The following is a 23,217-nucleotide window of genomic DNA, read 5'->3' as shown; positions in this document are numbered from 1 at the left end:
TCAGCTTTGGAAACAGGAGCTAGAGCTTCAAGTGCAGGTTCAGAGCTGCAACATTACTGCAGGCACTGATATGTGGTGGGACAGGTGGCATGACTGGAGTGTTCCAAGTGACAGGCGGAAGCTTGTTAGAGCTCTTCAGGGCAGAAGATGACAGAAGATTGACACTTCCGTGAAAAGGCAGCTCAAATGAAAGATGGTTTTCTACAGACTGGGCAGCAATCTAGTTGAGTGGTTAGGAATCATGATCAGAGGAGAAGCAGTGAAGATGACATCTTTTGGGATGAGATCTTGTTACAAATCCCCAGAACAGGGCTTTTAGTCATCTTAAAGCAACTTGAGGAAGTTTCCAGATCAGACTTACAAGAGATTATCTCCCTGACATTTGCTCACATACCAGATGGGCTACCCAGGGGTGTGACTTTGCATCTGCTATTCACAGCTAGTAAGAGCCGGTCATGGATGTTGTAATTAATGCCAGCCTTTCAGTTATCATTAAATAGTGGAGTTAAGGATGCCCAGGAAAGCGAGGAAATAGGGCAGCCAAGTACAGAACCTGGACATCATGAGAGCAGATGTCACCTTCTTCAAGACTGGTGGGTGGGATCCTGTGGGAGTGAACTCTGAAGACAAAAACAGCTCAAGAGAGCTGACAGGTCCTAAGGACAATCTCTTCCAAGCACAAGAATGGTCTGTCCAGCTACAAAGGAAAACAGTAAGGACGCTGATTCAACTAAGCAGGGACTTAATGACTGAACTCCAGCACAAGGGCAACACATACAGGAAATAGAAGCAGGATGACCTAGAAAGAAGGAAAGCACAAAAATCATGTGGACAAGAACAATGACAGAAAAATGAAGTTCAGCTAAAGCTGAATTTAGCAAATGACATCAAAGACAACAAAGGCAGCTTCTACCAGTACTTTAACAGTAAAAGAAGGAACAGGGAAAATATGGGTTCTACTGCTGAATGGAATAGATTATTTAATGATAGTAGACAAGAGGTAAGGCTGAAATAATCAATGCTTTCTTTTGCCTTGGTCTTCACTGACAGGCTTTTCCAGACCTTTGCGACTAGAGAGGGAGTGTCCAAGGAGGAGACAAACTATGCATAGTAAAGAGGATCAACCCAGGGATCTCTTGAGAAATCTTGATGCATGTAAACTCATAAGACCCAACAGAATCTATCCAAGGGTTCACAAAGCTGGCTCATGTCATTCATTACTGGCTGCTCTCTATCATCTTCAAATGACTAAGAAAATAATGAAGTAAATACTCCTGGAAGTTATTTCTGGGGATGTGAAAGTCAAAGGATCCAAGAGAATGGCCTGAAGTTGTGTCAGAGGAAGTTTACATTGGGTATTAGAAAAGGTTTTACACCCAGAGGGTGGCTGGGCACTGGAACAGGCTCCCCAGGGAGTGGTCACAGCATCAAGCCCGAGTTCAAGAAGTGTTTGGACAATGCACACAGGCACATGGTGTGATTCTTAGAGATAGTCCTGTGCAGGGGAAGGAGTTGGACTCGATGATCCTCACAGGTCCCTTCCAACTCAGCATATTCTGTGATTGTGAGAACAGGTAGTGTGGATTTACCCAGGGTAAATCATGCTTTACCAACCTGTCATCTTAGACAAAATTACTTACATCTATGGCTAAGACAAGTGCAGTGGATGTCTAAGGTAAACAGGTCTTTAGCAGCTGTGTACTGCACCCTTGCAACCAAGCTAGGATTTTATTGTCTAAATAGGTGAACTACTACATGTGTAAAAACTCATCTGTACCATCAGCCTATAAAGGATTGAGGCTAATGGCTCATGTTCCACCTGGAAGCTGGTTGCAAGTGGCACTGAGAGCTCTCATCTGGACCATGTCCTGTTAAACACTTTAATCAGTGACCTGGAGGAGGAGGGAAAATACACTCTTCTCAAGTCTGGGGATGAAACCAAACTGGGGAGTGCCGAAGGTGCATTCAAAGGCAGGATTGACATTTAGAGGCACTCGGGCTGGAGCAGTGAACAGACAGAAGAGTCATGAAACTCAGCAAGAGCAAATACAAAGACCTGCAGCTGAAACAGGCAGACCTCCTGAGGATGTCCCCTTTCAACTCAAATGACTCCACGATTTATCAGGTGCACAAGAAATAATCACTCTCCTTTAACAAATGACTTCTTTTCAGGGTGTGTCTGAATGCCATACCTGATGCAAACACACTAACGTGTAGAATGCTTCACCTGCTGCAGTTGTCATTTCTGTATTGTGCTTCTGAAGTACCAGCATATCAAAAACCATCTGAAATTGCAAAACAGAAGTATTTGTGTAAATGTAAATTTAGCTTTCCACTTTATCAACATTTGCTGCTGAAGCTCATCATCACTTCTGATAATAACAATGAACATTTAGTACAAACATCCAGGTTGATGTTTGCTTTATTGCCCCCATTTTTTATTTTTGGATTTAGGCACCAGAACTTTAGAAGCCAAGTCTTGGCTTAACAGCATAAATTCACATCTCAAAGCACTGGAACCTGTTGTTGATTTATATCAACTGATCTTCAGAGAAACATGACATCACTTGTATTTTTCTCCAAAAGCTGCAGATATACCAGAGAAATAATGAAAAAAGCCTTTGTTCTTCCAGAATAAAATACAGAACTTTTCCTCAAGTTTTGGAGACTCTATAGCTCACAGAAAGTTAAACAGGGAACAGATTAGTAAAGAGGATTATTATAATTTTAAGTGGAAACTCAGAAATAAGGAATGAAACTGTGCTAACGTGGAAGATACATAAAGACAAAATTATGCAAGTTTTAATTCTCTCAGCTTGTCTGATAAAAGCATTTAATGAGCAATCCTCAGAAATCCCAGTTGGTTTGGTAAGAAAAGATGTCTGAAGTAAAACTGAAACCTATACAAAATCAGAAGACAAGCACACAGATTTCACAGTTACTTTGTTGCCAGTTAGCAGGAAAACCTGCTTGCTAGCAGGTTACCCCAAAATTCATTAAAGTGGATGGTCCTAAAAGTAAAGTACTGAATGTGATACTGAATTAAGAAAACATGTAATTCATTAGATACACTGAATAAATGACAGCATTTCCTTTCTAGTTCCCAGCTATGCTCTTTTTCATGCCTTTTCTTTTAATACTCTACCCAACCTCCAGTTCACAGAATTCTGGAAGCCTTCTGTTCACAGCTCCACCAGTAACTGCTAAAACTGTCAATCTTGAGTGCAGAGCATGGATATAAGAATTGCGTTCTGAGAGGCTCAGGTCTTTTGTTTACTGGCAATAATAGATGGGTTCCCTCTACACCTCCATCCTCTTTTGTGCTCTAGTTTGGTATCTTCAGTTGCTCACGCCCTCTTTCTTCTTAAGCTGCCACTTTTTTTTTTTTTTTTTTTTTTTTTTTTTTTTTTTTGGTAGGCAACAGGCTGTTTCTTACTATATGCATTGTCCTGATTAATCTGGATATCATCACTGTTTGGCCTCAGGATGCTACCTTTATGCAAAAAAACAAAGTAACAAGAAACATAGATGCCTTACCTTAAGAAAGTGCCTTGTTGCTAGAAAAAGCGTTGAATCTGTTTCTTGTGCTTTTGCACACTGCTCTGCTAATGGTGTTACAGCCTCCAGACAGAGCTGGCAAACCTCTGAGCTCATTCTGATAATGGGTATTAAAGAATTGAAGTCAAATTTCGATTAAATTGTGGTCAAACTACCCAGCTGTGACACTAGAAAATATCTGAAATGCATGTATGTTTCAAGGTTTCTTTTCACTACAAAGTTTCGAATTAAAAAAAATCAAATTAAAAAAAAATTATAGAAAAAGGGAGGGAAAAATTATTCCAATTTCATTACCTTCTTTTATTAGCTACATGCCCTACGGTAACATAACCCTCTCTGACATAACATTTTCAGAAAGAGTCCCTTATGGTCAAGCTCATCTGTTTCTGACACGTGCCACAGATTAGTGAAAATGGTACTCCCATTATGAGAGGGAGAGCCCATTGGCACCCTGACAGGAAATGCTCTGGAGCCAGCCCAGTAGAACAGCGGCAATGTTTTGTATTACCAGCTGAGACACTAATTCAGGAATGGCTTGGGATACCAGCTGAAGGCTTATGAAGTTACACACTCTGAAATGAAGTAATGGAGGAGGCAGGAATGGCTGCCAGAAAAAACTTACATGCTAAGCTACTTAAAGGCTGCACCCAAGCCCCACAAGTCAGAGGCAATTCAGCTAATGCTGGAATCTCAATGGACACTACAGTGAAACTCTCAATCCCCAGAGAGCAGAGTAAGAGTCAATTACCAATATATAATTATACATGCAGATACTGATAGAAAAATAAGAAACAAAATATTTTTAACAGGTCCTTATAAAAGCAACTTAAACTTTTAAAAAGCATTCCCAAACGCTTTAAAGGATACGATGACATCCCTAACTCCAGTGAGTACATTAGGCTTTTAAAGAGGTCCTCTGGAAGTTGTGGAATTTTCTCAGGGAATATCTCACATATGAAAGTTATTAATTTGTAATATTGATTGCACAGGGATGGAAACTGTCAAAAGAAAAAAATAGTATTTTTAGATTCAATCACATAACTATTTTGGCATAATTTTCAACTGTACAAAGAGAGAAGACTGATGATTTGCACTGAAGAAAAGAATTTTAATAGGAAACTTGAGTCATTAGAATGGCTACAACTTTATATAAAAACAAACACTGTAGTACAGTAAAAGAAGACTCCTAAAGATAAACAGTAGATGGTGGCAGTCTGGTATCTGCTCTACACAAATTACAGGAGATTTATTTCAGACACAGACAAATCTAGTCCTGAGGGGTAAAAGCCTTGTGAGCATTTGGAGCACAAGCGAGGGGCTCGCAGGGTAGATCCCTGGCCTTGGTTTGATCTAAAGTGGACGCGGCCCTCGCGCTCAGCGGGCGCTACCGGGTGAGAAGGCATGTGGAGAGGGAACAGCAGAGACACTCTCCTGAAGCACTCCGCTGCTTCGATGTAAAACATGAACACTGCAACAATGAAATGCTGCCACCCCATTGTTTCATATGTTACTGTTCTACTGACAAGCTGCTGATGCCTATGATCAACAGCCATCTGTATTGTGGAAATAATTACTTTTAACTTATATCACTATTTATGTTTCTTGTCACATTTCTGACTCTATCAGAGAAAGGACTCTGTGAGTCACATTTCAGGTTTGGCTGTTGATTGGCACAGACATGCTTTTACAAGAAAAGTTTTGCTTAGGATCTTCAGATAAAACATTTTCTCAGTTTACAGTATTTCCTTTCAAAGAGTATTTAGAACTATGGAACAGTTATTTACATTTATGAAGTCTAGAAAATTCACTTTATGGAGGTGGAATGCATAGAGGAATGAATTCTGGGAATTCATTACTATAAAGCTTTCATATTCTAGCAGCTCTGTGTAAAAAATATATTTACCTTCAGCAGATCTTGTGACATTAGAGGCAGAACTAGATTAACCCCATATAAGACAACATCTGCTGCTGATACAGATCTATTTGTAACTTGCCCAGGCTCATGTCCTCTAAATACTTCATCTGCAGAAAATAAAAAAAAAATATTTTGTATAAAAGGAAGATTAAATATACTGAAAGAACAGTCCCATTTCTTTATAATATAGACATTTTTAAAAACAGGACTAGCCCCCTCTCTCCAAACAAAACTGTGAGGCACTGTATACTAAAATAGAAACTTAGTGAGTGGAGGCTGTCACATCACTCTATATTTATATTCATTAGGACTAAGCATTTCATAATCACTTGTACCAGATGGCATGCTAAACCAGAACACTTCAGATACTGAGGGCTCCCTTCATTACAGAATACTGCATGTTTCTAGTGATAGCTGCTTCATGACTGCACACATAAACACATAGTGAGTAAAATACTACTGCATTTTTATACTTTTAATATATATTATATATTTACATATGCTTCAATATCTTTTATGAACAGAAGGAGGAAAAAAATGGGAGAGTTAACAGAAAAAGTTCTGCAGATTGGATGTTGTCAAGTTTTCTCCAGTTATAGGTCAAGGCCTACATTTCCCATCAACTGGCAATGACCTTACTTTTATAATTCCTGCGTTGAGTCAACAGCAGTATCTAGAAAATTTGCAATAGATTTGATCTCTGGGTATTGCATCTAGGTTTTATTCACATTAGTTTCATGGTAAGTGTTTTCCATACAACTAACATCCAGATCTCAAAGCAAATGCTTTACAAAGCACTGGGTTGTCCATTCAATGGACAAAGTCTAAATCTGCTTCTGTACTTGTGTTGTGCATGCGTGATGAAAAAACAAATGTTGTCCTGCATTTCAGAGTACAAGATTCTCTCTTTCAATATGTACCTCAGAAAAGCAATGAATATCAAAACATGCTTGTTTCAAACTGAATCTGCCTGGGTTGTTATCTGTGCAAAGTGTATAGAACATGGTGAGATATGAACCATGCAAATTTGAAACAACTGCAATTTTAAATGGCAAATACATGTAAGAAAGTAACAGGCCGGGATACAAGAAGGAACCCTTAACTACACCCACAAACCATAAGGCATATTTTGTGAAAGAGGAATACAGAAGACCCTCACTCACATGATGGAATTTTAATGACTCAACATTTCACAAAAGTTGAATCCTGCACTAAGACCACCCATCTGCTCTCTTGCACTACTCCAACTTCTCTATGTGCTTTTTGTTATAAAATTGCTGGTAAAACATATTCAGACTTGCAACATTCAGATTCCAAGCTGTTTCATACATCCATAATTTATTTTATGACAGCAATGATAATTTCAGACGTTAGAATACTGTGAAAAGTTCTTCTTTGCTACTTAAAATAGTAATTTCCATATCCTGACCTAGTCAAGCCTGAACTTAAGCTTTTACTTTACATGGACTGAACACAAGCCCCAAAATGGTTCTTACAGTTTAGAAAACAACATATGGTTCATCAATTACCAATTCCTTAATACCTGTATCACTGAAATCTATAAATTCTTTTGATAGAAGATTAGTGAGAAGCTCCATAATAAGAAGGAGATCCTGGTACTGGTCTTCTTCTGCTGTAACATCTATCCGTTGTCGACCTAGATTATTCTTGGAATATACCTGGAGCAGGGTTAGGCAGGCCTCATACAAGTTCATGGCTTTGGCCTATAAAACAATGTTACATAATAAGAAGACTTCCATATGCTAAAAGCAAAACACTTGGTTTTAAGATGGCATTACTTGGTAGACAATACTTCAAGATTTTCATTTCAGTGTATAATTGCTTTTGTACCAACTGTATACAAAATCATCAAGGAAACAGCCACCTTAGACAATAAAAACACTTATAGCCATATATTGATGTGATACTGATTGAAAGAGCAAAACATTAATTTTCTGGATTCCTCAGTCTTAACAAAAATCCAGACAAGAGTAGTTTGGGACAGACTGACATATCTCACTAATCTCACAAACTAGATTACCAACAAAAAACCCCTGGGACACACTTCAATTATAGAAGTTTGGATCCACAATACACTGTGCATACTCAGTATGGAATAGGCAGGAACTCTTCCAGATGCAAAAACAAAATCAGCCAACAGTGCAAAGACGCAAGTGCACTGCACAAACTCAAAATCTTAACTGTGAACTTCTTGGGATCTATTAATGCCTTGCCTAGGACTAAGGCATGATCTCTATGGTAGTATTTACCACATAAAACACTGCTGCAATTCTCCTAGACTAGACTTCAGAGAAGTTTGATATTGTATAAAAAAAGTACACAACATAGTCTGTCCTCTTCTGCCACCCATGCACAGAGTTAGACTAGTGATGAACTGTGGTTAAATTTATGGGTAAAAAAAGAACAGTCTAAATGTCTTGTTTTAGTCTTCTCAAGTGTATGTTTTAAAACAAAGGAATTCCTTAACAGATGTGTCCATATAGTCTTTCTTTCTCTCTATAAAAATCATTACCTTTTATTTTGTTTAAGCAATAGTACTGTATATACATTCACAAGCATGTGCACACACACTCTGCCCCCTCCTTCCCCTTATGGTTGTATTTACCTCTCCAAGATAGCAAATTTGTTTATGTGCAACTTCAACAAAGACTTCTATTATGAGATTAACAGTCTCTGGTGTGTTTTTGTATACTTCCATTAATCCAATGCAATTATTAAGGAAGTCCATTAGGAAATTGAAGAGAATTGATACGTTATCAATCTGGGTAGCCTCAGCAATGCCACAGAGTGCTTCTAATGTAGCGGTGATTTCCTGCTTCACTTCCTCCTCCTGGCAGATCTGCTGAAAGTTTTCTTGGTTTATCACATTCAAAAATCGCTGCTGAAGTGGCTGAAGAACCTTGAATGTTTTCAGAAAAGTCACATTAAGATAAGCATACTATTATACGAGTTGTGAGGTTTAAATCACTTAGTAAACTCATTGCTTTTGGCATGGCAGTACATCAATCACTTCCAGTTTCTAATGGCTCAGTTATGTCATTATCTGTCACATTAATGCAAGCAGAAGTGGTAACAGAAGTATCAAAATAGCTTACCTCTGTCCAGTATTGTTGCTTTGTTTCTGTATCCATATGAGCAAAACCTCCTAGAACTAAAGCTTTCATTAGTGTTCTCTGCACAGAACTAGACAAATAGTGAAGAGGAGGGCTTCGCCTTGCAAACTGTTTAGCTAAATTCCACCAGTTTTCACACTGAATAACTAAGTTTGCCCTAAAAGAGGGAAAAAAATTCATTAAAGACTTCACAAAATTGTATGAAAAGAGCACATCAGGTTTCTAGCAGTTGCCAGATGTTTGTTGTTGCTATATTTTTTAAAATTCCTTTATTTTGAGGCTGAATTGCCTTTTGATTTTCATCTTACTAATGCCTCAGCTCTCAGAGTTCTAAAGTATATACTCTGAAAATAAATCAATTCATACAGGAGAAAAGCAGGGAAGTGCTTTAGTTTTACACACATAAGAGTTAATGTACATATTGCATGGATTAAAAGCTTAGTCTCATTATGTCATAATAAAATAAGCAATTTATTCCAAAACTAGTTCCTGTGGGGTTTAATTTTTTTTAAAAGAAAAATCCTCAAGCATTTAAAATCCTCATACTTCAGAACAGTCTTTCAGTAGACTGTGAATGTATGATTCCATGCATAATTGCATGTCAATTGACATAAATAAAGCATTCAACAATTTCCTGCTTCACAGTTTACAATATCAAAGAAAACTTACTGAAATTTGACTGAATCCACAAAATTCTGTATTTTAAAAAAAATTTAGATTTACAAAACATATTTCATACTGGCTTAGCTAGTCTCTGAACTCCTAATTAACACAAAATAACAGCAACACAAAAATCCTTGCAATAAGAGTGGAGACCAGTAGAGTTTTCCTTTCTCACTGTTTAAGAGTGAGACACAGAAGTAGGGAAGGAGAGTGCACTTCTAAACAGTAATAAAAATTAGGTGATGTTTTGTCAAATACAGGTCTCACTCCTCTGCTTCTCAGACAAGTTTGTGGTGCTTTTTGCAGTTACAGTATGTTACTAAAGTAATTTGACTTACAGAGACTTGAATATGAAGTGCCCTATATCTGGATTACTGTGGCCAAAAAACTTTAAAGGAAGCAAAAGAAACTTTTTGACTTCCAGAGGTATAGCAACTTACCGCTCTCTCCTTTCCACTAATGTTACTAGCAGTTGTACAGTATCATTTGCAAGGTCCTGCTCTGAACTCCACACTGCCAGGTTACTGATCACTTTTTCTAAAAGGTAACCCACAATCCACTGGGAACCCTCTGTATCAGCACCAAATGCTGTACTAAATGGCAGACTTATCTATAAGAAAAGCATTAAAATGAGTGAGTTTTACAGAAGCCAGAACCCAAAAGTGTATGGCAAGCATTGTCAGCAAATTTTTTCAGGCTGTCACTTCTTTCCTACTTAAATTACATAAATGTTACATAGAGAAAGGCAAAGAATACCTGTAATAGAAAAATCTTTGCCAAATTTATCTTGAGATTTTAAGCACAACATCTAAAACAAAGAAAAGTTTCAACCTTGTTACAAAAAAGATTTGAGTTTGTCTAGCTTTTAAGGCCAATGAAAGTTCAAAACCTTTAATAATTAAAAGAAAGATCCCAAAATCACCTCCCAAAAGTGTTTCCATGAATTTAAGACATAATTCCTCAAAATTCAGTAGTAAATATTATTACTACTTCTTGATCTATATAGAAACTTGTAAAAATTAATTTTCACATCAATTTTTCTGCATCTGCTTTCTGCAGATGGTTCCTTCAACCTACACATCTTTTAGAAAACATGTCACACTCTGGTCCTGGCAGATTAAAATATGCTTCCTTGAAATTGCCTGCTCGCCTGCTGTTAAAGAAAGTTTCTCAAGGGTGAAATCCAAAGACTTTGTAGTAATTGTGCAGGGGCTTCCTGTCAGCACACCACTAACACTTCTACCTTTAAGAACTCATGAAATATATGTGACTGAGCATAAGGTTTAAATAGAGGTTTCAATCACTTTCACATGTCAACACAAACGAAATGTGTGCATTTCCTAGACACTTTGTTTTGTTTCTTCACATTGTTTTTCACATGGATCTCCTTTTAACATGATTTCAAATCCTTGCCCAACTGGTACCTTTATGAATTCTTAGCTGTGGTATATGTATAAGCTGAATAATATGACTCCAAATATTTACAAGTCTGTGTGATACCTATTATTGTTAAGGAGAGGGCCCCTGAAGCATTAGTATTCTTAGTTGCTTCAGTAGTGGAAATAAAGGGGAGGAGGAGACTTCTCAAAAATTAGAGCCAACAGGACCTCCTCAGGACACATGGCCTCTGTGAGCTAGCTGGATTACAGTTAGTTTGATAAGCAAAATCAGGATCAATCAAGTTCTGATCCTGATTAGTGCTGTCCAAGCACGGTAAGAAGTTGCTCTTTACAAAGAATGCAGTGTTGAAATCATGATGTATACAATGAGAATGAGGAAAGAAAGTAGCATGACATTAGCTAATGTATACTACCTTGTGATGGTGTTAGGTATCTAACTCAATCACGATCAAGAGCAATCACTGTATTGGAGATGAAATGTAAAATCTGATGGACAGTCACAATTTATAACATCACTGCAGTCAGTGAGTTTCATTCACCCTGCAGCCCAGGAGCATTATGTTATTCTGATATGGCAATGGCTACCCAAAAAAAACCTCTCACATTTACAGCAAAATGTACAAGAGTCCCCTAAAAACTTAAATTTCTAATTAGCAAATGGAAGAAAATATAAAATTTCAAACAAATTCCAAAATAAATCACAACCCATATAATGTTAAAAATACTTAAGCATTGCACTTTTAAATAGCTACACTGACATCTACATTCACAGGATAATATTATTGCTAATATTCACAAATAATTTCATAAAAGTTATATCCTTACCTGATCATACAACTTTTCATCTACTAGGAGGTAAGTCTTTGCCCAGCGCTTGAGGAACCATACAATATCTTTGCCCATTTGGGGGCTCAGGAGGTGTGTGAGATTTGCCCTTATTGCTCTAGATTCTACTTCTGACACTCTTAAAATAGCAGATAACAACCTGCAGATTTAAAATACAATGAGGATGCTAGAGCAGTTTTGGGAGAGGCAATGCAACTACCAAAACCACTTTCATTTTTCACAAAATATTACAAGAAGGATCAGGATAATACAAAACATTTCAACTCTAATCAAGTAAAAAGCACCTGAATTTTTTGTTTTTGAAATGCACAGTAAGAGAGTGAGAGAATAGAGCAAATATCCTCCAAAAAGTTTCTTGCACCACAAAGTTTAATAAAGGGTTCTAATTGTGCAGTGTTTGCACTGTGAAACATACCAAAAAACAAATACAGAAATGACCAGTTATTTTTGTCTTGTTCATTACTGCTGGGCAATAGTCTGAAACAGTAAATCACAAGGTGATCGCATGAATACAATCACTCCATAAAACTGCATTAAATGCTACTCTTGAAGTACATCAATTGAATTTCATAAGAATGTGATTGTGCATAAGAAATTTAGGAGCTGACAGTGGCTTATTTCTTGACGACATTTCAAGGGCCTCAACTCTCTCCTTATTTTCATTTGGTTTTATTCCCACCACTGAGACACTGCATCAAGTAATCCTGTTTGATGGCAAGTTCTTGAAGTGGCCAGTAGTATAAGTGAGCAGTATTTAACCTTCTAAACACTAGGAACATACATCACTGCTAATGAAGGTACACTTTTTCTACCTTCTTCCCAGAAGAAAACATTAAAAGAATGCAACAACTAATCTTAGGTGAAGACTCTTCCATGTCAGCTAAGAGTGGAATGCAATCTTCTGAACTGTAATGATTCAAACTTAAGACTCCTTTGTGAGCATCAGCCTTCTTGCAAAAAGAGAAGGGAATTCTCTCCTGCTTCTTTTATAGGCTGACAGTGATGTCTGTAAATAATTGACAACAATTCCTCAAGCTCTGAGGATCAATTTTGCTGCTACTGCCAAGCTTGGGCAGTAACCCATATTCCAAGTAGAGAAGCTCACTGATGTTCTGGAAAGCATTTCCTTAAGCTGTATATGTGCTGAATGAATTTTAGAGTATACATTATCTAAAGATTTTGATCTGCCAACTTTTTTTACTTCAGTAGTTTTAAAGATTTTCTGTAAAAAATAGATCAAAGATGGATCTTCAGTAGAAATACAAAAAACATTTCTGTATATTCCCAAGACTTTGGCTTATGACGTCTGTAAAGACTATCAGGTCAATCTTTAATTTATCAACATCCAGTATTTACATACTGCTTACTTTTCACATTCACAGAAGTCTACTCACATTCTAGGGGTTTTTTTCTTCTCTGAAAAAACATTTAATACACTTAATAGTACAAGATGCATCCTTACCTAATTACAGAATCAGTTCTGTTGTACCCTGGGATGGAAGAAGCCTTTTCTCCTGGAGATCCCAGAATCTGAAGTGTTGTATTGATGTCAACCTCAGCTGAATGTTTAATGGAATATTCCATTACTTCTGGAGGTATTAGCGGAGTCTCTCCCTGAGTATCATTAGCCAAGAGGTAGCCTTACATTAAAAAAGAAAGAGTGATCACAACTTTCTACCCTAGGTTAATTTATGGCTTTCTGATTAAAGAATCCATAGGCTTAACTGCAGATATCCCACCAGAATCAAATGTTTGTACAGACCCTGACTAACACTGCTTAAGTGCATAAAAGTTAATTAGAATCCTTAAAGACATTCAGTAGGAAAAAACATACAGTGACAAGAAATCAAGACTGGAAAAAGAAACCACCAATGTAAAAACCAATTAAAAAAAAAAAAAGACAAGTTTTGCTTCATGTAGAAGTGCTACACTCAATTAATCTACTTTGGGGAAGGACAAAACAACATTTTGTTGTCATTTTTTTCATCCTCTGCTATGTGGTAAAAAAGCCTTGTTTTACAGCTTCTGTGCTGAGTCCATATTCTGTTTTGCTAACATCTCAAATCTGTCAGTCTTTCAGACCTCAAGTACATGTGCTGTAACACAGTTTTCCTTGCCCAGCAACAGCAGATCAGTTGAAGCACGGGTTTTCATACAATACCCTGAATATTAATTCCAGCTTTAGTTGTAGTTTTTGATATCTGACCTCATAACCATCTGTGAGCTACAAACTCCATCTCAATGTTACAAAAATATTATAAACACAACCATGTCAACTTCTGAGAGCAACTAAAAAAACAGATCTTAAAAAAAGTCCCCCAAATATTTAATACATTATACACTTCTCCAAGCAAAGTACAGACTTAGTTGTTGCTACGTTTGCAAACTTAAGTAAAATATTCACCATCTAAAAATCAAACCGAAAAGGCTCTAAATTCAAGAGGCTCTAAATTTAGAGCAAAAAGGCTCTAAATTCCCCAAAACATAACAAAATAGCAGGTCATGGATCATCAGCACTGAGAAAGTCTAGAACTTAACGTGATTCTCTGTCAGCATTACCCTGATCTCATGTTGGTTCCTTTATAAAGTCATGTGCACCCAGCCACTGATACCATGAACAGACTAATTTATTGACTAGGTTGACTGATAACACAACTCAAAAAATCTATAACAAAATTAGTTGCAGGAATTTCCAATGGATATTGATGGAACCTTTACATGAGGTAATCATTAGAGATAATATTCCTGTTACTCAAGGCAGATGATAGTAAGATAAGGACTTTGCAAGTCCTGTATATAAGACTAAATCATTGTAAGGGATAAAATGTATAGTCAGTCAAGAGTAGTTGATATACAGGGATTTTCTTTTTTCCTGAGATGTTCCAGCTGCAACAAAACTACCAGAATAAGTACTATTTAAAGCTGTTCACTAACCTGTGACTAAAATAAGCCAATGAATATCCTCATACAGGTCATCAAGCACTTTATTGTCAATTGAACCTGATGCTGGTGAGGCAAGTAACTGCTGCTGATGTCTTTGCAACTGTCCATGGAGCCTTGTCACTCGGTCTTCTAACAAACTGTGAACAAATAACAAAGTAGCTTCACTGGTTTTAAAATGTTTTGGCAAAGCTAGGCTTTTCCTATGTGATTGCTTTATTGATTTGCATTCATGACTATTTTTTTCGTACTTACCTTGTGAGAAGAGGTATGCAGTGCTCTGCAGCAATCCTCCCCAGCATGCCTACGCTGGCCAACTGGTCACAGAACTGGTCTCTGTCATCTTCCTGCAGCTCACTTATTTCTTCTTCTTCCCGAGAGGCCACACCATTGGCAGTCTTTGGTTATTTCAACAAAATTAGAAGCAACCAGTTAGGGTCATACTTGTTAAATTCATTATCACCACAATTTTCTGCATTGTTTTGGCTTTTTCTTGCATGATAATTTGCATTTATGAACAACAGACTTGTACTAAATTAGACAAAGAAGAGTTAAACAGAGCCAACAATATGGGTTCATATTGTTTTAAAATCAGCATTTTACAAACTCATTACCAAAATGCCACCACATTCAGTTCATTTGCTAACATTTCAGTAGTTCTCAGTTGTCTGACATCTTACATAAATCATGTAATAGGCAGTATTTTTCATGATGATATGAATGTTAGATCTTGCATTAAAGGTTTCCCTTAACCTATTGTTTGAGGGGAAATAGTAGTACTAAAAAGTACATTAAAAGTAAATGTTATAAACTCAGAAAATAGCAAACTAATAATCTTGATGATCTCAGTTGTATTTCTTGCTGATGCAGAAGTTGCACTGTTCAATTTCTCAAAGCTTCTCTTGCTTGCATTATAAAACTATTTAAATTATAATCAGATCTTATTCCTTGGAGAGATGAACCATGATATGCAGAAACCAAGTATAAATATTAAGTGTTTCTTTCTTATCTATTAATAACAAAATTTATGCAAGTAACAAAGTAAAATACAGGAGGCGGAGAAAGCCATCAGTCTGCTTTGTTTCTATAGAGGCCCTGGAAAACTGAATCCACACACAATTCCTTATGCAAAGTGCTTTTAACTCATCTTTTCTTTATGTAACCCAGCAAATCCTTCTCTTTTGGCAACTTCAAAGTTGCAGCTGTTTATTGAAGGGTGAGCCTCTGTTCTCAAAGCAGAGACTGAAAGTTCCTGTTACTGCTTTGATATAGAACAAGAAGCATTCTAAAATGCCAGCTGTGGCTTTTAAAGGTTACCCTTGGGATAAATGACTTATCTCACAGAATGACATGAATCAACCTGTGTATACAAGTTATGTCAAGACCGCCTGATATGAATTCAAAGCTCTCTTGTGAAATATTTCTTTCAGTTTTGGCACTGTTATTACCATCTGTTACATATTGAGATAGTAGAATTATGTTTTACATAATGCTTTTCAGAATGAGGTATCTCTGAGATCTTTGCACAGCATCAAATTAAAGAGAGATTTTATACAGTTATTGAATTTAATCTGTGCAATAACTAACTCAATATCCAATTCCAACATCTACATCCAACTGTCTGTATAGGAATCTATTTTAGTAAGATCCAGATTTCTGGCAAATAGACAAATCATCTTTCTTTTTCAATAGTTCAAGAGATACTTGATGTACCTGTAAATTTTCTCTAGACAGTCAACTGTTCAAAAACTCAACTGGGAATTTATTTTATCCAAAAAGACCACATGATATTCCAAGTTTCATCTACTTTGAGTACAGTCAGTCTACATTTTTTCATATATTTATGCATGTCAGTTATATTTTGAAGATACTGCATGGGAGGCAACAATCATAAAAAAGTCCCCAATTTCACTGAGAATTTTAACTAAAATTCTAATCCAGAAGGAAGGTCAAAAGTTTAGTCACTGTCTCTGTGGAAAGAACAAGATACGCATTGATGTGTGTTACAGGTTTACTTTTCTTTTTTTTTTTTTTGAAGTGATTTCCAACTTTACATTCCTTTAGTTTCCCTCCAGAATGAGAGAAATGGACTGGGAAATCAGAACTGAGTACTAAGTTCAGCAATTTTTTTTTGCATTTCCAAATGAAATGAAGTGAGAGGATTTCCAAAGTCATAAATGGCAATTCTACACTAGCTGCCTTGAGCTATGTAATATAGAGACACCAAAATATGTGGACCAGTTACTGTATGTTATCATCCAAAACTACTACAATGAAGGCTTACCAAATTCCTTGTGCCATCAGGAGCAGCTAGATGGCACTGAATGTAGGAATTAAAGACTTGAACAGCATGTTGGGTAAAGAAACCTTTATGGAAATGTTTGTCATCTTGGACCAAAGTAAGCCAAGATTCCAGTAATTTATCATATGCCTCCATATATACCATGTCATCTTTGTCAAGCTGTAAGAGATGGAAAAAAAAAATCTTATTACTAAGCTAAACAAGAGGAACATACTTATATTTATTATTATTTTACAAATGTTCTTCTACTGTTGAAACAAAACAAAAAAAAAAGACCTAAGGATAGCTAAGAAAATATCAGAATGATCTGAAACAATGCATCAAAAAGGTCACTGCAGCTTTCATGCCTGCTAGGCTTTAAAAACTTGTCAATGTGTTTAGCTATTTCTCTTCATCTCATGTTGCATATAGATTTATAGGTATTCCACTATCTCTGAAATACAGAGAAAGAAAAAACAATTATTCCAGATGAAGTCACTGCAAGATTACAAGTGTTCAAGAAACCTTATTACAGTAGCCAGTTTTGATGATAAAGCCTAACTTCTCTGTATTAACAAACCAAAACTCAATGAATTAGAACAGAATAAGCCTGCAGTTTTAATTACTTAGTGCATTTCAACTGATGCTTCTTTTTAATTATTCATGTGCTTTTACATAGTACATAAGTTGCCAAAGAATATAACTCCTCCCAAAAACAAAGTCTAGAGTTGCAGGCAAACTAAAAATTCCAAAAAGCAATGTGGCCATTTCTTTTTAAAAGTATTTTTAATGTAACTCTTGACTTTTTGTTTTGATGCAAAAATTGAATTTTTGTAAATACATCCAACTTCCAAAAACTTCAGTGTGACTGTACAGATAAACATCCTACTAAAGATGTTGTCTTCTGAAGTTTTAGCCAACAGGATGGCTCACAGAAGTTACCCTGAGATAGCAAAGGCTAGTAAATTGTTCAGTTATGAAATAAAGAGATATTAAGGTCTAAATCATGCTCCAGACACAAGAATTCCTGACTTCCAGTGAAGATACAAACATGGCTGGATGAATAGGCAAGGGAAAGAAAACACTATCTGGATGACTGATTAAGAGGAAAAACCTGATATCACATTGGAAGCATTCCAAGATAGCTTCACAGCATCCTTTTGTAACTACAAATTTGTCATATTTCCAGAAGTTAAAATATGGGACATACTGACGCAATTGTGAAAACAAAACCTGAAGGTGACAAGGAGAGAGGCAAAATTGTATTCAACACTAACAAAAGTCATAAATTTAGGAAGGACACCAAAATGTGTCTTTTTAAAACTTAGCTAAAGACACATGAATTTATTGGCAGTTATTCAGTCCTGAAGTATTTTGACATGTATGTAATATATTTACATCTATAACTTATGTATATGATTTTTAATTTTTAATAGAGCATAAACAAACAAACAGACATGACTTTATGAAGAATCAAATACCTTCAAATATTGCCAATTCATTTATTTGAAAAGGTAATAAAAAAGGTAATGCCATGAAGAAAAATGATTTCAATACTTAGAGATATTCTCATAACAAATCTAGGACTAATAAGTGCCTCCATAAAATAAATGCCCTAACAGTAGAAAGATTTTATCCATATTGAACCAATCTGGTCCCAAAGAAACCTTACTAAAACATCCCAATCCTTGTTTCAGATTATCTACTGCTGAGCTACCAAAGATGCCATACAGGCATGCTGTCTGCCATGTTGCAGACTGGGAGCTGAATCATTCTGATGGATCAAAATTCAGATCTTCAGGAGAAGCAAGACAAACCCAGTAAATGTAAAGCAAAGATGCTTAATTCTTCTTAATTTCCTCTCCGTGAAACAAAAAGAAATTCAGTCCTTCCTCTTTCCTAGTTTGCTGACCCTTTGAAGAAGGGAATGCTTCAGAAGTTTGTCAAGCAGCAACAAGCTGCAAAGAGATGAAGTACAGCAGAGGGGACCAAATTCAGAATGATCTCTGCTATCACATGATATTTGAAAAAATATAATGAAACAGGAACAGTACATTAGTATTTGTTTTGAGGAAAAGAAGCCTTTGATGTAATTTTTATTGGACTTTTCATCCAACATCCTGTTCATACTCTTCACTAATTCAGGTGGACTATTTGACTCTACTTCTGCATAAGCATTAAGTGTTGAGCAAGGCAGAGCATAGCTGTGGATGAGCATCCTCTCTCACACCCAGTGCCATTAAAGGAAGAGATTACTGGTCCACCTTGGCCCATAAACTAACCCTTAGTACTACTGAAGCTTACTGCCCTCTCTCCACCAGTGTAGCTGGTTCAGGTAAATGTTTCACCTTCCTTCAGCCAATCTTCACAGCTCAAACTAGCAGGTTAATGTGAAACAATTATTCAAACATGTGAAACAAGCATTCAAACATGATGCTTGGATTGTGGAGTTTTCCCCGTGGTTGAAAATCAGTATAAGATGCTTTGAAGTGGTTTGCAGATTTTGATTCAGGATCTCCATATTTTGACAGTTTTCACAGCAGATCTTCCCCTAAGTATATTGCTTGTACTTGATGGGGTTTCTGCCATGTTCACATGGTATGTTCTGCTGGCATATGACGTATTAGAAATATGGGGAAAACAGTTTTACCAATCAGCAAAGCCTAAGAAGTACACCTGCTTACATTCTCCTGCATTTCTTATTTCTGAAAAGTTCCAGGAATATTATCTGGGGATTCTACTGAGCCCAACAAGCACAGTATTTTATCTGTCAGAAAGCTCTTAACTACAGACAACACATGAGCTGACAGAAAGTATCACTGCATGCATTCTAAAAGAAACTTGGGGAACACATTAGCCATGGCCAGGACATGCCTAAGCCAAAAGATTGTTTTCAGGGATACAAAGTAGTACTTCTATAGGCACAGCACATGGTATCATAGCACCAGACAGTAGGACAAGCTAGTGCAAGCTCCTGCCGAGAGACTGTTTTAAATGGCATCATGCTGAGCACTATTTTCATTAAACATGATTGCGTATTCTAGATCTCAAATAACAAGGTGCTAACTGAGGAAACAACATCCCTTCAGTTCCTTTGAACTAAAATGATAGCTATCTATGGATGAATCTCATAAAGGCTTCAGGAGCATTTCTAAATGTAGTGGTGAACAACAGAGGAAGTATTCAATATTCTACTAGAAAATCTTAAAAGTACACAAATTTTGACCAGTGAAGTTTGCAAAGGAGCTTTGTTTTAGATTCTAAATTTAACCACCAATTTTTTGATTAAGACATGAAAAAAAAGAAAAATTTAAGTGAGCACTGGGCCAAATATAATACATTTTAACTTTGCAGCAAAGACATGATCTAATTTTCTGCAATGAATGCTAATTAATACAGCTGTGCTCTCTGGTAAAGAAACACATTCATCAATTTTTATTTTATAATTATTTTCAAACTCACTCTGTCACTGCACCAAACTGCCAAAACAAAGAAAATCATCCTTTCTCATGATAGTGGGGAAATCTTGGTAGTGAAGAAATCTTGGTTAGTATCTTGATAGTTTCATTTTAAATCTATAGCCACTGCACATAAACAGCTGAAGTGCAAGATTATTCACCTTAATTCTTACATTATTTTCCTTAAACTATGTGTCCTTGGTAGTTTTTATTTTTAATGCAACTTTTTGGTGTAGAACACTTGGGTGATGCCAAGTGCCCTTTAATGTTACAACCAAAGTTTGAAAGAAAAGAATCCTCTTAATTCCTGTTCTAGATTTGTACGCACAATTACCATTTGAACTGTGTCAGCAATGAAGGAATGATCTGAACAGCTTAGATGCATGATGTTAACAACATCTCAACGGCTACACTCATTTAAACTCCTGACTCAGAACTCTAGGCAGCAGTTAAGTTTCAGTCTGTCCATATGTTCATGTAGTCATTTTAAACTTTCAAGACAGCAGCTTGTTCATTATCTACAACAGCAACTCAGCAATACTTTTAGACTTTAATATTTTACATTAATCAGTTCACTTAAAAAATTAAGATGGACTTAAATCAAAGGAAGTCTGAAAGATGCACACTGTGTATTTATGTTCATTACATTGCATGAAATAAAAAGAAAATCCTCTCGTATGTGATTTCAGAAATATAGAACTATCCAGCACAAAACCACTGAATTTACAACAGTTATTAACAAAATAGACAAATCTCATGTCACTTATGATTACCAGAACTAGAAGTGGAAAAGGCTACCCACTTTTTTTAGAGCAGCTACTTACCACTTCTTCCAAGGCAGCACTTCTTCCAAAAGAACAGGTGAGGTGTGCGAGGCAGTTAACAAATGAAGAGAAAAGTTCATTTGGAATGGCCGTTAAAATATTGCGAGGAAATACAGTTATCAGATTGCTGATAATACTGGAAATTCCCACTGCTTCAGAGTCTTCTATTTCAATTCTATAGATAGAAATAGCAGTTTTTTGCCATTAAGAAAATTGCTAAAAGGGAATTGGTTTTGGTGATACATTTTTAATAAATCTATTTCATAACAAGCACTACCTACTTTAATCTGCCCTTTCTCAATTTAAGCAATCCAACAGTAAGCACAAATTACATCCAGAAATAAGCAAGCCATACCACTTCTCCACACAGATATGCTACCGTCCAAACTAAAGATTAAAAGATGCCATCTAAATTTAGACAGCAGACATACATACCCATTGATAGTATTTAGTAATCCCTCAATGAAGTGTGCCAGGTAATCAACTTGTGAACCTTCATCAGGAAAGACCGGCCCATGCAAAGACGCCAGCTGTGCCAGGCACTGCAATGAATCTTGGGCCATATCTGTATCTTCTCTGATTTTTCGATGTACCTTTCAGGAAGTGAGGTAGTTAATAATACATGAAAACAGGGTGTTCTTACAACAGTCACATGGCTCTCAATCCAAAAGAGCACACACCAAAAAAAGCTTACTATAACTTCCACTCGGTCTGAAATACAAGGGTCTCTGCAACTCCCTAAACCATGGCAAACATCAAGATAGTGACTCAGCTCACACAATCTCAAGCCTTGAATTAACTCATTGAAACTAACATTTAGTTAAGGCTCACCTACATGTTGAAAATCAAACTGTCTATTGAATGTTATGTCTTAAAGAGAGAAACAGATGCCAGCCAGTCAGACATGCTGCTCCTTCTAAAAACAGCAATAATGACAGTCATCTCTATTATGCTAACTATGCCTAGGCTATAGAGTCTTGCTAAAGTTAGTCAACAAGTTCAATCAAAATTATATAGATGCTTCTTTAGCAGAGGTAAACACTGAAGACATATACAAAAATGAATGCATCACTTCCTTGGCAACACCCTTATATTATACAAGGCCAACAGTAATCTTCCTGCATTTGTGCAAACTGTTATGTCATTATTTCTGTTGTTGAGACTTTCTAGATTTGAATCTTACTACTTCAGCAAACATATTCTCACATACTTATTTTAATCAGCCAAGTATGGATTTAAAGAATTTTTTTAGGTTCATGCCTATTTATTCACAGAAGATTTATTGAATAAATAATAAATATAGAGTAGCTTTTTCACACAGAAATGAAATTTAGCTAAATTATTTCAGTAATATTGTACCAAAAAGTACTCTTAAAACACTAACCACATTTCTGTGGTGTTATAGTTACAAGTTCACCCAACTCATAACTAGTTGATTTAGCTGCACAGTTAATCCCTGAAAGATCAAACTAGCAGGAGAAATAAACCCTGCAACAGAAATACCCTTCCTAATATACGTCCCACACGAGGCTGAGATTAGAAATGAAGGCTCTCGCTCTAATACAGCAATCCTGCCAACTTTTGCAAGGTTATTAAAATTTCTCAGATCAGATAAATGAATAAAAATTACTACAATTTACTTACATTACCTCAAAGAGCAAACTACTACCGCAAGTCTCAACCACTGCAAATCAGGAATCTAAAACCAGAACTGACAGCATACTGCCCTGGCTAGCATTCATTCAAAAATACTAAAATACAGGCAAGCCTTGGTTACTATTAAGTAAAATGTAAATGTATTAAAGCAAATCTGCATATTATTAAATTTTCTTTTAATCACAAATAAGTAATTGTAAACCAGTCAAGGAAACAGATATGCAACGCAAACTCTGACAACTTCATACTATTAAACATAGAAGAAGGGTTAACATGTAAGCCAAAAAGTTATTTGCATGTGGAGGTTCACAGCTGACAGTAGCAACTGTCTGGATAGTCTAGACAGCTGTTCAGATTGTGTGTAGCTGGTGAGAGTTCTGCCAGTGTTTTTTTTCACCTTTTCAAAACTGCTGGATAAACTTGCAGTTAAAAAAAAAAAAAAAAATTCAAAAATCCTATAAAGTAAGGACATACATCCAAACACATACTGTCAAGCAGCACTGGAGAGTTACATTTACATTGTCTTATTACAACTTTGTCCA

The 23,217-nt window shown here is 36.3% G+C and overlaps 1 protein-coding gene across 2 annotated transcripts in view; it reads right to left on the bottom strand.

Moving 5' to 3' along the window:
- The window catches only part of XPO4 (exportin 4), a 79,999-nt gene that overhangs the window by 9,215 nt on the left and 47,567 nt on the right, over positions 1–23,217 (bottom strand). Inside the window, exons 8-22 of one of the 2 annotated variants that reach the window (XM_030275499.4) lie at positions 21,455–21,612; positions 21,020–21,194; positions 16,741–16,917; positions 14,712–14,854; positions 14,451–14,596; positions 12,979–13,156; positions 11,496–11,655; positions 9,711–9,880; positions 8,590–8,764; positions 8,100–8,393; positions 7,017–7,197; positions 5,462–5,580; positions 4,426–4,556; positions 3,538–3,655; positions 2,193–2,285 (exon numbers count right to left, since the gene is read on the bottom strand). In XM_030275499.4, the coding sequence (XP_030131359.1) occupies positions 2,193–2,285; positions 3,538–3,655; positions 4,426–4,556; positions 5,462–5,580; positions 7,017–7,197; positions 8,100–8,393; positions 8,590–8,764; positions 9,711–9,880; positions 11,496–11,655; positions 12,979–13,156; positions 14,451–14,596; positions 14,712–14,854; positions 16,741–16,917; positions 21,020–21,194; positions 21,455–21,612 (2,418 nt within the window). The remainder of the gene's footprint in view (positions 1–2,192; positions 2,286–3,537; positions 3,656–4,425; positions 4,557–5,461; positions 5,581–7,016; positions 7,198–8,099; positions 8,394–8,589; positions 8,765–9,710; positions 9,881–11,495; positions 11,656–12,978; positions 13,157–14,450; positions 14,597–14,711; positions 14,855–16,740; positions 16,918–21,019; positions 21,195–21,454; positions 21,613–23,217) is intronic. The other variant, XM_072930915.1, reaches the window with a different exon arrangement.

Source organism: Taeniopygia guttata, chromosome 1 (assembly GCF_048771995.1).
Source record: "Taeniopygia guttata chromosome 1, bTaeGut7.mat, whole genome shotgun sequence".
Classification (NCBI taxonomy): domain Eukaryota; kingdom Metazoa; phylum Chordata; class Aves; order Passeriformes; family Estrildidae; genus Taeniopygia; species Taeniopygia guttata.
This window is presented reverse-complemented; position numbering and strand designations above follow the sequence as displayed.